Source organism: Megalobrama amblycephala, linkage group LG20 (assembly GCF_018812025.1).
Source record: "Megalobrama amblycephala isolate DHTTF-2021 linkage group LG20, ASM1881202v1, whole genome shotgun sequence".
Classification (NCBI taxonomy): domain Eukaryota; kingdom Metazoa; phylum Chordata; class Actinopteri; order Cypriniformes; family Xenocyprididae; genus Megalobrama; species Megalobrama amblycephala.
The window spans coordinates 2,952,031-2,968,463 of record NC_063063.1 but is presented as its reverse complement, the minus strand read 5'-3'; the positions used below and the strand labels follow the sequence as shown (position 1 = coordinate 2,968,463).

The 16,433-nt window shown below is 33.7% G+C and overlaps 1 protein-coding gene across 1 annotated transcript in view; it reads right to left on the bottom strand.

Moving 5' to 3' along the window:
* LOC125255481 (ras-related protein Rab-26) overlaps positions 1 to 16,433 on the bottom strand; it is a 100,146-nt gene that overhangs the window by 36,440 nt on the left and 47,273 nt on the right. The window contains exon 5 of the mRNA XM_048170772.1: positions 9,895 to 9,947. Coding sequence (XP_048026729.1) covers positions 9,895 to 9,947 — 53 coding nt within the window. The remainder of the gene's footprint in view (positions 1 to 9,894; positions 9,948 to 16,433) is intronic.

Genomic DNA, 16,433 nt, shown 5'->3' with positions numbered 1-16,433 from the left:
TATAAACACAATCAAAGCTTCAAAAAAACCACAAAAAACGGGACCTTTAAAAAGTAACACTACTGGAACTTCAAACAGGGTGGGTTCTATGGTCAGATGAAAAAAAGAGAACTTTTATAATCATTGTCCTGATGGAAGATCCAAATAATGAGATTTCCCCCCATTTAAAATTCTTATTCTCCAATGAACGGTTAGATTTTTGTAAATTTTTAAAATAAAATATCAAAAGGATTAACAATGGAGATTTATTTTCACAGCCTTCTTTGGTCATATTTACAAAGGGAATGAATAATTTTGAGCACAATTGTATTTTTTTTTTTTCCTTCTATCATCTAAATGAATCTAATTATTGCATTATTAAATGGATTTAATAACTTGTCGTGGCTGCTTTAGGTTTTTATCTGATTCTGTGAGTGAATCACTTGACCTGACAAACCAGCAGCCAATGATTATATAAAATGGCTGTATTTTAATCAAAGACATTGTCTGTAATTATGCATTCAGGCTGTGCTTCAGTATTCAAGAGAAGATTGATCAAAACAATAGCAGCTCAGATTACACACACAAACACACCGATAATAACCGGATCACAGTCACGGCGGAGACAAAGGCGGTGAGTGAACTGCACACAACGGGAAACTTTTTCACACGGAAACTCATGAAATGCTGGAGAGCCCAACTTTTCAATCATACGGTAGCGAGGGCAAAAATCCAATCAGGGATTGAGTGACATGTAGAGCTCAGTTGCCTCTGGTGGACTTACAGAGAGCACAAATGGAGTGAGACTGGCTATTTCTCAGCTCAAATCACTAGCTGGAGGAACCATCAGCTGACACAACAAGACCCTACTGCTCTATGAGTGTGTGTGTGTGTGTGTGTGTGTGTGTGTGTGTGTGTGTGTGTGTGTGTGTGTGTGTGTGTGTGTGTGTGTGTGTGTGTGTGTGTGTCATGAGAGTGAGAGAGAGAGAGAGAGAGAGAGAGAGAGAGAGAGAAAACAAACCTGTAGATTCTGTGATATGAGAGGAAGATGCAACCGAGCGAGAGAGAAAATAACGTTATGTGAGATGAGAGGAGGGTGAGAAGAACTGCAAAGCAAGAAATGCTATTAAATATAAAGTGCTAAAAAGAGACTAATAGTTGAGCTGCTGTCTGAACAGACAAACAAAAACAAAGTGGAAGTCAGAAAATGCACCATTAAAGCAGTGGAATAATCCGAGGGAAATTGGTGCGCCGATGTTTTTGGCCTTATAAGGATTAAACATCAAGGCAGAAACAAACACAAAATGGCCAACTTGACTACCCAAGAATAAATATATAGAGTTCACAGGATGATCAAGATACAAGTTAATAAGCAATAAGCCATGCAAAGCTTGCGTTACCATGGTAAAAGAGTGTCGTTAACCACAGCATGAATTCTGAGCCACTTTTAAAATTGTGGCAACTGCAATAATAATGAAATAGAACAATGTTCAATAAATACTTACATTTATTAAGAATAATTATAATATCACAAATAGCAAATTATCCTACCATTTAAGATCACATGACCCTGAGTGGCACATCTTTACAATTCATTTTGAAAATTCATTTAGGCTATTTGATATTTATTTATTTGAAATATTCCTTATTTACATATTTTCATTGTTTTTTTTGTTTTTGTTTTTTTACCAAATTCCACAAAAAGACAAATTAAAATGATTAATTAAATAGAAAGTTAATTAATTATGGATTTTAGTTAAATTGAAATTAAAAAAAATATGAATAAATAAACAAACAAACAAACAAAAACTTTAGAGAGGACATTTTTGATAATTGAGATGATGCCCAACAGGAAATATTCCTTAAATATTTTCTTTTTTTTTTTTTTTTACCAAATGAAAAACAAAGACAAATTAATTTAATAAAAAAAGATTTACATATTTTAATTAAACTTAAATAAATAAATAAATAAATAATTTATTTTCCATATTCATTGAAATTATGCATTTTAATTCAATTTAAATAAATGAATAAATTATTTCCCAATGAAACACAATATAAATGCATTTATATTGGAATGCATCAGCGCCATCAAACTTGGAAAAAGTACAATATGCTCTTGTGCGATTATTAAACAGACTCAGACAGTGTCACAACAGTCCATATCAGTGCAGTGAATTCAGTCAGAGGTGCGGTTGAGATTGTGTGTTACAGAGTAGAAACTGTTATCATGCTTCTCCAGTCTGAAGTGCCAGTCTCATGAACCGCAAGTCACTTGGGCAATATTTCAAAGCTGTTGACACTCTGCGGCAAAAACGAGAGAGACATTCACAACACGCGAGCCGGGAGCCCAGAGAAAGAGAGGGTGAGTGAGATGAGGAAGAGCTGGAGGGAGCAATGAATACCAAGTGAGCGTTATGTGACTGCAACATGCAATCTTACAGACCACCTGGCTCGAGGCAGCACCAGAAGGCTTAACACTTAAAATATAAAAGTCACATTCAGGCAAATTGAATGTTTCATCAAATAGCAGACACATGCTTGCAATTTTAAATATAGAGCTACATACTCTATGTGTTGAAATTGAAAAAATACTACCGTTGTGCCCTGTTCACAAAACTAATCAGAGCATAGAAGCAACTGCAGTTCTGTTGCATAAAAAAGACACCTGTTTGAGCACTTCCCTGTTTAAGGTGTGAGTTTATATAAATTATATTTTTAGGATTATGTAACTTGAGTACTAGGGCTAGGTGATGTAGCCAATAAATATATCTAGATATCTGTTTACATTAGTGGTGTGGATTTTTCGTTGAGTCTTTCTGCAGGTTAGAGTGAGTCATTAGTCAACAACTAATTTAACAGATTTGTTAAATAAATAAATAAATAAAAAATCAAGCAATTGCCTTGCCTATGAGTATAAGTCACTGAGCCAGTCACTGAATCATTCACTCAATTGATCTGTTCAAAAACACTGATTCAATCTGGAAAGAACAAATGACTGTCTTTATGAGTGAGTCACTGAATCAGTCATTCAACATATTTGTTCAAAGCACTGATTCATTCAGGAACAAATCAAGCGATTGGCATTTATGAGTCAATCATTAAATCGTTAACTTGATTGATTTGTTCAAATACTGACTTATTCTGGAAAGAACTAAATGACTGTCTTTATTAGTAAGTCATTGAATCATTCATTCAACATATTTGTTCAAAGCACTGATTCATTCAGGAAGAATAACACTGATTCATTCTGGAAAGAACTAAATGACTGTCTTTATGAGTGAGTCACTGAATCATTCATTCAACATATTTGTTCAAAGCACTGATTCATTCAGGAACAATAACACTGATTCATTCTGGAAAGAACTAAATGACTGTCTTTATGAGTGAGTCACTGAATCAGTCATTCAACATTTGTTCAAAGCACTGATTCATTCTAGAAAGAACTAAATGACTGTCTTTGTGAGTAAGTCATTGAATTATTCATTCAACATATTTGTTCAAAGCACTGATTCATTTAGGAACAAATCAAGCGATTGCCTTTATGAGTCAATCATTAACTTGTTTGATTTGTTCAAAAACACTGCTTCATTCTGTAAAGAACTAAATGATGGTCTTTATGAGTGCGTCATTGACTCATTCATTCAACATATTCATTCAAAACACTGATTCATTCAGGAACAAATCAAGTGATTGGCATTTATGAGTCAATCATTAAATCGTTAACTTGATTGATTTGTTCAAACACTGATTATTCTGGAAAGAACTAAATGACTGTCTTTATTAGTAAGTCATTGAATCATTCATTCAACATATTCGCTCAAAGCACTGATTCATTCTGGATCAAATCAACTAATTGGCTTTTGTGATTCAATCATTAAATCATTAACTTGATCGATTTGTTCAAAAACACTGATTCAATCTGGAAAGAACAAATGACTGTCTTTATGAGTGAGTCACTGAATCAGTCATTCAACATATTTGTTCAAAGCACTGATTCATTCAGGAATAAATCAAGCGATTGCCTTTATGAGTCAATAATTAACTTGTTTGATTTGTTCAAAAACACTGCTTCATTCTGTAAAGAACTAAATGACTATCAGTTATTCACTGAATGATGCATTCAACAGATTTATTTAAAATGCTGATTCATTCAGGAACAAATTAAGCAATTTCCTTTATGAGTCAATCATTAAATAATTAACTTGATTGATTCATTCAAAAACACTGATTCATTCTGGAAATAACTAAATGACTGTCTTTATGAGTGCGTCATTGACTCATTCATTCAACATATTCATTCAAAACACTGATTCATTCAGGAACAAATCAAGCGATTGGCATTTATGAGTCAATAATTAAATCGTTAACTTGATTGATTTGTTCAAACACTGACTTATTCTGGAAAGAACTAAATGACTGTCTTTATTAGTAAGTCATTGAATCATTCATTCAACATATTCGCTCAAAGCACTGATTCATTCTGGATCAAATCAACTAATTGGCTTTTGTGATTCAATCATTAAATCATTAACTTGATCGATTCGTTCAAAAACACTGATTCAATCTGGAAAGAACAAATTATTGTCTTTGTGAGTGAGTCACTGAATCAGTCATTCAACATATTTGTTCAAAGCACTGATTCATTTAGGAACAATAACACTGATTCAATCTGGAAAGAACTAAATGACTGTCTTTATGAGTGAGTCACTGAATCATTCATTCAACATATTTGTTCAAAGCACTGATTCATTCAGGAACAAATCAAGCGATTGCCTTTATGAGTCAATCATTAACTTGTTTGATTTGTTCAAAAACACTGTTTCATTCTGTAAAGAACTAAATGACTATCAGTTAGTCACTGAATGACTCATTCAACATATTTATTTAAAATGCTGATTCATTCAGGAACAAATCAAGCAATTGCCTCTATGAGTCAATCATTAAATAATTAACTTGATTGATTCATTCAAAAACACTGATTCATTCTGGAAATAACTAAATGATGGTCTTTATGAGTGCGTCATTGACTCATTCATTCAACATATTCATTCAAAACACTGATTCATTCAGGAACAAATCAAGTGATTGGCATTTATGAGTCAATCATTAAATCGTTAACTTGATTGATTTGTTCAAACACTGATTATTCTGGAAAGAACTAAATTACTGTCTTTATTAGTAAGTCATTGAATCATTCATTCAACATATTCGCTCAAAGCACTGATTCATTCTGGATCAAATCAACTAATTGGCTTTTGTGATTCAATCATTAAATCATTAACTTGATCGATTTGTTCAAAAACACTGATTCAATCTGGAAAGAACAAATGACTGTCTTTATGAGTGAGTCACTGAATCAGTCATTCAACATATTTGTTCAAAGCACTGATTCATTCAGGAATAAATCAAGCGATTGCCTTTATGAGTCAATAATTAACTTGTTTGATTTGTTCAAAAACACTGCTTCATTCTGTAAAGAACTAAATGACTATCAGTTATTCACTGAATGACTCATTCAACAGATTTATTTAAAATGCTGATTCATTCAGGAACAAATCAAGCAATTTCCTTTATGAGTCAATCATTAAATAATTAACTTGATTGATTCATTCAAAAACACTGATTCATTCTGGAAATAACTAAATGACTGTCTTTATGAGTGCGTCATTGACTCATTCATTCAACATATTCATTCAAAACACTGATTCATTCAGGAACAAATCAAGCGATTGGCATTTATGAGTCAATCATTAAATCGTTAACTTGATTGATTTGTTCAAACACTGACTTATTCTGGAAAGAACTAAATGACTGTCTTTATTAGTAAGTCATTGAATCATTCATTCAACATATTCGCTCAAAGCACTGATTCAATCTGGAAAGAACAAATGATTGTCTTTGTGAGTGAGTCACTGAATCGGTCATTCAACATATTTGTTCAAAGCACTGATTCATTTAGGAACAATAACACTGATTAATTTTGGAAAGAAATAAATGACTGTCTTTATGAGTGAGTGAGTCACTGAATGACTCATTCAACAGATTTGTTCAAAGCACTGATTCATTCAGGAACAAATCAAGTGATTGTCTTCATAAGTCAGTTACAGAATCATTCACTTGATCAATTTGTTCAACACCACAACTGATAATTTCAACCAAACTGCAGCCAAGTGCATGTCTAAAATAATAAAGGCATGTTTTCCGCTGTGTTTTTCAATGCACTTTGACTTTGAGCCCTCCATATTTTCTAATGAAATTTAAGATGCTACTCTTACACTCTTTAATGGGAGTCGCAAGACAAGGATCATGAAACTATCTAATGTCAGTATTTAGGAAACTTAGGAAATCTCCAAACAAGTTAAAATCATCACGATATTACCAACAACTCATGTGATCACTTATCTGTGCATGCAAATCACCTTCACCCTCTCAAATCCTTAATTCATTCATCTCCTGATTATCAATATCTCTAGGTGGATTAAAAATGTTGGCCTGATGTACACAAGCACCCTCTTTTGCATGACCTACATGCCACAACAATGTTCATTTTCTCACCAAATAATTGTGTGTAAATTAGTTAAAGTGGATAAAAAAAAATAAATAAAAAAAAACTTTAATGAGACTCCAATGAGCCACAAGAGGAGATTTAGCCAGCGCTTATTATTGACCATGTGTTTGATTCATTAAAGACCTACTTAAGATGCTGATGCAACCATGTGAAATTCATTTCTCCTCCCTTAATCCAATGTAATCCTATTTAGCACTGAATGTGTCAATTATCTGAGAGTAATGAAAAAGGTGCTGCCAGCAATAGCGCAGCACTTCAACTCTGCATTACAGACAGCTGATGTTTATTCAGTGAGCCACAGGCCTTCACAATAAAGAGAAACCTTAATGCCATGGAGCGCGCGGCTTGAAACATGGCTGTTTGATGGTAAATGCACCAGTGAAATTACAAAGGTTATTCCATTACTGTTCAAAAGTTTGGGTCAGTAAGACTTTAAGAACTTTCTACTCATCGAAGATATGCAGCAGCACAACTGTTTTCAACTTTGATAATAATCAGAAATGTTTCCTGAGCATCAAATCAGCATGACTGAATGATTTCAGAAGGATCGTGTGACACTTGAAGACTGGAGTAATGATGCTGAAAATTCAGCTTTGATCACAGAAATAAATTACATTTGAACATATATTCACATAGGAACTAGATATTTTAAATAGTAATAATATTTTGCTTTTTTTTTTTTTTTTTTTTTTATATTTTTGTTTAAATAAATCTTCTTCTAAAATATTACAGACCCCAAACTTTTGAATAGTAGTGTACAAGTGTGTTTAGTCAGGTTTATGCTTATAACTCTTTTCCTGATTTTCCTGCCCGGCAGCATTTTTGATCATTTTCACAAAAAAAATCATGGCTCCCAGAATATTTTGTTGTATGAATATCTGAACGTGCAGTATATCAAAAAATAGAACAGAGACTCTGCTTTTAAACAATCAAACAATCAAAAAACAAAAAAAAATATTATTCTAGCTTCATGCATTCTTTTTCATCAACACTTGAATGTGGGTAAGTTTCATTAAAAAAGCAACATTTTGAAGAAAAAGCAGAAAAAAAAACACCTTTTTTGTCAGTCTTCATCCAGGTGGGATTCAAAATGATGATCAAAACACAGATGGAATAGATGGAGTTCATCAACACCCCCAAAGCTTCACAGGTTCAATTCTTCGACATTTCATTCAGTATCATTAAAGGTGCCCTAGAATTAAATATTGAATTTATATTGGCATAGTTGAATAACAAGAGTTCAGTACATGGAAAAGACATACACTGAGTTTCAAACTCCATTGTTTCCTCCTTCTTATATAAATCTCATATGTTTAAAAGACCTCCGAAGAACAGGCGAATCTCAACATAACACCGACTGTTACGCAACAGTCGGGATCATTAATATGTATGACCCCAATATTTGCATATGCCAGCCCATGTTCAAGGCATTACACAAGGGCAGAACGTCTGGATCTGTGCACAGCTGAATCATCAGACTAGGTAAGCAAGCAAGAACAATAGCGAAAAATGGCAGATGGAGCAATAATAACTGACATGATCCATGATATCATGATATTTTTAGTGATATTTGTGAATTGTCTTTCTAAAAGTTTCGGTAGCATGTTGCTAATGTACTGTTAAATGTGGTTAAAGTTACCATCGTTTCTTACTGTATTCACGGAGACAAGAGAGCCGTCGCTATTTTCATTATTAAACACTTGTCTGTATAATTCATAAACACAACTTCATTCTTTATAAATCTCTCCAACAATGTGTAATGTTAGCTTTAGCAACGCAGCACAGCCTCAAACTCATTCAGAATCAAATGCAATACATCCAAATAAATACTATACTCACATGATCTGATGTACGCAAGCAGCATGCATGACATACATCTTGTAAAGATCCATTTTGAGGGTTATATTAGCTGTGTGAGCTGTGTTTATGCTGTTCAAGGCAAGCGCGAGCTCCGGGGGAGGGGGAGCACGAGATTTAAAGGGGCCGCAACCTATATATCGGTGCATAGTTAATGATGCCCCAAAATAGGCAGTTAAAAAAATGAATTAAAAAAAATCTATGGGGTATTTTGAGCTGAAACTTCACAGACACATTCAGAGGACACCTTAGACTTATATTACATCTAGGGGTTCTATTACAGTTCTAGGGGACCTTTAAGCAGTTTTCATGTATATACTGTTGAATGTTTAATAATCACACTATTTGTGCGTGAGCAATGCCAGACAGACCCTTCTCGAAATTTCTGTATTATAATAATAATAATAATTATTATTATTATTATTATTAAATACACATCTCAGTAGGATAAGAAAATACACAATTTAAAACTTTTCTTTTTAATGGTATTTTTACAGGAAAACATGACAAAAATACTGAAGAAGAAAATTATTTTTTGCAGTGTGACATGAAGGCTTTGGCTTTCCGTATCTCAGGCTTTTGTTCCTGGTTCGTCATGGTGATTAGCATGAATTTACGCTAATTAACCTGAACAGCAGAGTTGAGGCTTGAGTGCTTCTGTGCAAATGAACAAGTGCTGTGTTAGTGCACACACACACACACACACACGCACACCCACATAAAGTCCCTTATGATTAGGAGTCCGATAGCAGACAAAAGCTTCTTGAGTTGAACTGCACATGTGAACATGTGATTGAAGTTGAGTTTGTTTGTTTGTTTGTGCACGTTTTTGGTATCTGTGTGCACGTACAGTAAAAGAGACAGAGAGAGAGAAATGTGTGTGGGAGTGTGAGGGGGTTGTGTGTTTACATGTTCACATATTAATAAAGATCTTTAAAAGCCTGGGGTGATATCTGTCCCCCTGCGCCTCGACTAATGGTTATAAATGGTGCAATACTTCATGATGTATTAATAACTGGGCCTGCAGCTGTAAACCTGCAGGACAGATGGCCTCAATAACTCAATATCTTTGATGCTCAAGTCATTCTCACAAACTCACAAAATCATTAGCTCAAAACTTTTTGTCCCCCTTTCTTAAAAGTCCATGTAGATCGACGTGTATGAAACACACGTTAAACACACAGACCAAAGCACAGCACATAAAGTGAGGTCAAAGTCAGATGCTTTCTTCTGTGTAAGTGGGTTATGCCAGATATACATGGATGAATCATTTGCAATAAGATCAATAACATGCATTACTGAACAATTAGCAAATAGATAAAGAAAATAGATTTTCATAAAGATGCATATATAAGTAAAAGTGCGAAAAAAAAAAAAGTGTGCAGGAAAATTGCACACACATGAAAAGTGGCATGGACTCTGGAGACTTTTACACATTTATTATTAACAAGAAACTGTTAAATTACAATGTCAAATTTGAGTCTTACCTGTATGCTGTCAAAAGAGGCTTTATTCGTCACATCGTAGAGCAGCAAAAGAGCTGAAAAGAGACACAACAGTCACATGAAGTCTGAAAAACAACATCAACTCAGACACTTGGTGTCTCTAAAGTTCATTTGTACTCTGCAAAATCTTTATTTACTAGAAGACAAAGGAGTTTGAAAGTTTCTAACAGAGGTGCATGACTTCTTTGGCCTCACATGCATGTCATTTTAAGCTGACTGGCGCTTTCAGTGTGTGATGTGTTTATGGATACAGTCCTTTATTTGGGGTTTGGAGGAGACGGGTCCGTGAAGGGCAAACATTAAAGGATAATTACTATCTCTGGTTCGAGGGAAGCAGCACAGACGGAGGAACAAACAGTGTCTGGCTGTGCAGTCTGTTACACACACACACACACACACACACACAGTAGCACGCCATTATCCAGAATGGAGAAGGTCTGAATGGAAATTTATCAGCTCGTAACAGTGACAGTTTGCCTGCAAGGCGCTTTTAATTCTTCATTTTATTTGCAAGAAAATGGGTTGAAGTCTTTCAAACAGAATGCTTCATGCAGCGTTTGCTGAAGTCCATCCGAGGCCCGTGTTGAGTGACAGGAGCCGAGCCGCGGGAAGAATGATAGGAAATGACAGCAGCGTGTCGGGGTCCAGTACAATCACTACAGCGCGCCTGTGCGTCTGAACCCAACGAGACAGCGATTCAGCTGTGCAGACGGAAATAATTGACAGGTTGTTCGCGAGCATCTCAAAAGCCAGGTGTTCTACATTTACAAATGTCTGAACAAATATATGTAGGGGGAATTTCAACAGAGCAGAAGCACAAACCGCTGTAACCTTGAAACAATTTACTGCTCGTGGATGTAATATTGTGTATCAGAGAGAGATTGTAGAAGCTGACATTTTACATATTGGTTACATATACTCTAAAAAGATTTTCAGGGCACCTATTATCACAACTTAAGTTAAACATGCAAATTTATTGATTTAATTAAACCTGTTGAATGTCACTACTGTCTTTTTAAAGATGACACAGATTATTATGCAAGCTTGTTTCCGCCACTAGAAAAAATAAAATAAAAAAGGTAATTGTGACTTTTTATCACAATTCTGACTTTTTTTGTCAGCACTGTGATATAAACTTGAACTGCGAGTTATAGTCAGATTTGTTTGATAAACTCAGAATTGCAAGAAATAACGTTAGAATTGTGAGATATAATCGCAATTGCATGTTATAAAGTCAGAACTGCGAGATATAAACTCACAATTCTGACTTTTTTCTTAGAATTGCAAGATATAAACTCACAATTCTACATTTTTTTAACACAATTGTGAGTTATAAAGTCAGAACTGCAAGATATAAAGACAGAATTGTGAGTTATACAGTCAGAATTGCGTGATATAAAGTCGCAATTCAGACTTTTTTCTCAGAATTGTTTATATCTTGCAAATCTGACTTTATAACACGCAATTTCGAGTTCTAAAGTTAGAATTATGAGTTATCAAGTCAGAATTGTGATATAAACTCACAATTCTGAGAAAAAATTCAGTCTTTTTTCCTCAAATTGGACTTTATAAACTTGCAATTGCGAGTTTATATCTCGCAATTCTGATTTTTTTTCCTTCACAATTCTGAGAAAAGTCAGAATATAAACTTGCAATTGCAAAATATAATGTTAGAACTGCAAGATGTAAACTCGCAATTGTTAGAAAAAAGTCAGAAATGTGAGACAAAAAGGTCACAATTATCTTCTTTTTTATTATTATTATTCAGTGGCGGAAACAAGCTTCCATAGATTATTAAATCAGCTTCAAAAATGAAATCTTATAGAAGTTTAAGTTTACTGTAAAGCAAATGTACACATTTTTTAGATTTTACAACATAATTTGGACCCTAAAATTACTATAAAATCAAAGCTATATGTGCAACCAAGTTGGGTTCCAAGCTTTAAGTTGACATCACAAAAAAAAAAAATTCCACAGATTCCATGGTAACAATGTTCAAAACTGTTTTCACAGGATGGATTTGGAGTGTTTAACTTTTGATGTATAATTGTAAATCTTGACATAAAAATGTTGATCAGTACAACCACTTTTTTATTCATTAAGTTGTAGTAACTTAATGAAATTGTCTTGATAACTGAAAATTTGGAAGTGAATTTCTAGTTCCCAGCATGTTTCGCCTAAAGAACAAATGTTGAAAATAAGAGTTATTTTATTTTATTTTTTTTTTATTTTGTTTGTTTGCTTGTTTGTTAATAAAGGTAAAGATGTTTTTGTGGTTACCATCATGCTGAAGAGTACAGCTCGTGGTTAGGTTGTGGGTGGCTAAATAAAGATATATACATTAAGTAGTATCTTATTTGTTCATTAAACTTGCATGCTAAATATTTACATGTTAGCTTTTAATTTGAACTGATATAGCTTAATTGGTTCCAGGGTCACCGCACAATTATGTTGCTTTTTTAAAATCAACTTTAAAATGTGTGGTTATGATACAAATTATTACGTTCCAACTCAATGTACAGTACTTTGTTGGGTAACACTTTTATTTCGACAGTCCAAACATTTGTTTCTGCCACATGAACTCCAGAATCTTCCCAGAGAAATATTGACCCCTGCAGATTCAGACAACCTTTGAGTTTTAATTCTGCAGTGTTGATTATTCATGCCATTCATTTGTGAATGTAGAGAAGTTTGGAACATTTTACATAAACCCGTGAAGAAAACACATTCACTGCATGAATTGCATTTTATTAAAGCAAGTAAACTAGATCAGAAAAAGAATATCTGTAAAGCTAACCATTTAATGTTACACACACCACATGTGTAATGCATATTGCACATTTTATTATATTGCATTGCCTGTGTTTTAAAGGCAGTTTTGGTCTTTGGACTTTTTTATTTAGAAAATAAATTCTCTTAAAACACTTTGCACACTCTCACTAACTGATTAGTTTTTATTCCTACTAACAGTGTACATACATGCATGCATCACAGGAGTATTCTGTCATTTGACATTTTCATGACATAAACATATTCACTACAGTGTTATTTCCAAGACATCTCATGTCTACTACAGTTCAAAAGTTTGGGGTTGATAAGATTTCTTAATGTTTTTGAAGAAGTCTCAAACTCACAAGGCTGCATTTATTTGATAAAAAAGTACAATAAAAACAGTAATATTGTGAAATATTATTTCAATTTAAAAGAACTGTTTTTTTATGTGAATATATTGTAAACTGTAATTTATTCCTGTGATCAAAGCTGAATTTTCAGCTTCATTACTCCAGTCTGCAGTGTCACATGATCCTTCAGAAATCATATTCTAATATGCTGATTTGCTGCTCAAGAAAATAGTTGTGCTGCTTCATATTTTTGTGGAAACTGTCATACATTTTATTTTTGAGAATTCTTTGATGAATAAAAATTTCAAAAGAACAGCATTTATTTGAAATGGAATATTTTGTAACATTATAAATGTCTTTACTGTCACTTTTCAATTTAATTTAATGCCATTTTGCATAATTTGTTACATTGACAGCTTTAATGGAAATTACATGGCATCAAAGGAATAACATATTTTTCTGTTTTCTTCACGCATCGCACATCTTTAACCTCACACTCTTCACTGATATAAATGACATACATGATATAAATATAATATCATATAAATCCTTTTCAGTAGCAATTTAATGACTCAAACGTGCCTGAAATGTCTAAAATCCTCATAGGTTTTGAAACGGCCATAGCTTGAATATTTTGTCACCCACTGCGTCGTTAATTAAGGCGGAAATATCAAGCCCTTCATGTCTCCATGTAAGACGTCATGTCTGTTCTTCTCCTATATGTATATGCAAAAGCTGGAACAAAAGATGCTTCAAATGCATATTGGCCTGAATAAACAACAAAACTGGAGCAGGGGAACAAAGACTCCTCACAAAGTGCCTTTTCAGAGCCGAGTTAGACTGACAGTGAGTGGCACTACAATAATGACTGCAATTAACAATCATTATGTCAAAACCATTTCTGAAGCCCATTATTATCTCGCTCTCAAAACCCTGCCCAAAAATACTATCATTTATTACTGACCCAGAAAGGTGGGAGAGAAGAAAGCGGAAGAGGATTGAGCCGTAACAAACTGCTCAACCAAAACTAGCCAAAAACCACAGCAGCTTCAGCTCGGAAAGCCAATTAATCTTTGATATCACCTTTGCGTTTGGTTATAAGGTGGTTGAAAATCAAATTAGGTAAATAAGACTGAGCGTTCAGCTAATATAAACAGCTCACTTATTCAAACGAATGAATCTCATGCATCATTGAATTCATCTGAATGGGTTTCAAAGCTCCTCTCAAGAGCACGTGTGTCCTTTTCCCTTCACATTGTGTTTGTTTTATCTGATGAATAGCAGATAATAAATATACTTTAGATGTGGTGATAGTGCAGGTAAACAGAGCTGGGGATCATCATTTCTCATTCGCACTGTATGTTTCAGGTTTCAAACTGTTCACATTCCCTCTGAGGTCTAGGTCACATTTAACCCTAAAGTCTAAAGAAATTATAATTTCTCAGTCCTATTGTGTCTTGTTTTGGAGGTGAAATTTGACTTGAACACATGAGATACAATCTTTAACAACAAATAATGGAATAATGTTTGTATTAAACGGTCATACCAGGGTTAGAAACTAATGGGGCTTAATGCAATATTGGCACTAAAGTGATTAAAAAAATTCCCCCAAAATTCAAGATGGGAGTTCCTGCTTTATTACACAAGCATGTCAGCACGATTGTAAATGTGATATAGATTTTATGCAACAGTTCCATAAACGAATGTGACTTACATTTTATACACAATATTAATCAATATTGTCTGTTTTTGTTCTATTTCACCAAGAAAATGATTTCGAAAAAAGCCACAGTGGATCTGTCGCAGTGTTTTGGTACTAAAAGGAAACGTTCTTGTCAACGATTCAATGATCTGTTCATAAAGTCAATCACTTGCTTTGTTTCTGAATGAATCTGCACACTAAAAATGATTTGAACTATTCAATTACTCACTCATTAAGACTGATTAAGTGTAATCAGCACTCAAATAATAAAAAAACAAACAAACATGTAAATTGCACATAACGCAGGTTATGGAAGCTTGCTTCTGCCAACGTTTCTGACTTTGGATCTCACAATTCTGATTTTATTTATCGCAATTGCATGTTTATATCTCAGAATTGCGAGACATAAACCCACAATTGCATGTTATAAAGTCAGAATTGCGAGATATAAAGTCAGAATTGTGTGATATAAACTCGCAATTGCGTGTTATAAATGTACAATTGTGAGGGAAAAACATTTTTTCTCAGAATTTGCGAATTTATCTCACACAATTCTGACTTTATAACTCGCAATCGCACATTATAAAGTTTTAAGTTGTGAGATATAATGTCACAATTCAGACTTTATAAGATGCAATTGAGAGTTTATATCATGCAATTCTGACTTTATAACTCGCAATTGTGATATAAATTCACAAATTCTGAGAAAAAATGTTTATCCCTCACAATTGGACATTATAACATGCAATTGTGAGTTTATATCTCGCAATTCTGAGAAAAAAAATGTGAGATAAAGTCAGAATTGTGAGATAAAAAGTCACAATTACCTTTTTATTAAATTTAATCAATTTATTTATTTTATTTAGTGGCGGAAACAAGCTTCCTAGGTTGTGCATTAATTTCTTAATATAATTATAAAATTATTTTTTGCAATTATTTTTCTACTCTAAATTTAAACATATTAAATAATTAAGACATTACTAACAGGTAAAGTAAACATATTGAATATATAAGCTATATAGTGCATATTTTTAGTGAAATGTCCCCCTCTAGAGTTCATTTCTCTAGTGAACTAACATGCTGTGGACACAAAGTGACTTGCCTGAAGTAAATGTAATGCTGCGTGAAATATTATTATCAAGCTGTTTTATTGATTTCTCCAGTTGAAACACCTGTTGAGAGATTACATGTAAACATCGCTATGCATAGATCATCTGTTCTTCTTCTGCAATTTTTCCTGTTGTGGCTTTTAGCAAACAGCTTTGCATTACTGCACACGCCCCCTTCTGGATTGGAGTGTAGATCGCTTGTGACCTAATGTATTCATCATCTGACTGTATGTACAGTGAAGGTTCGGGATGAATACATGTACTGTTTCACCTCTAGTGTAAATGCATTCATGCCACCTCTGAGCTGCATTAAATAGTCTGTGTAAATACATCTAAAGAAACCCTTTGCCCTTTCCCTAGAAATTAATTTAAGGGGACAAAAATTATCCCTTAAATTGAAGAGTCAATAATGATTATGTCATGGTATTTCCATGGTATTACTTCAAAGAATAGCATGCTCAACCATTATAACAAAAAGGTTGCATTTCAGAAGAACAAACGATAACATAGAAATGAATTCATCTCCAAGATCTCATATGAAGGTGTAATTTCATCTGATCTATAGCAGGCGCTACAGTATGTTGTGGT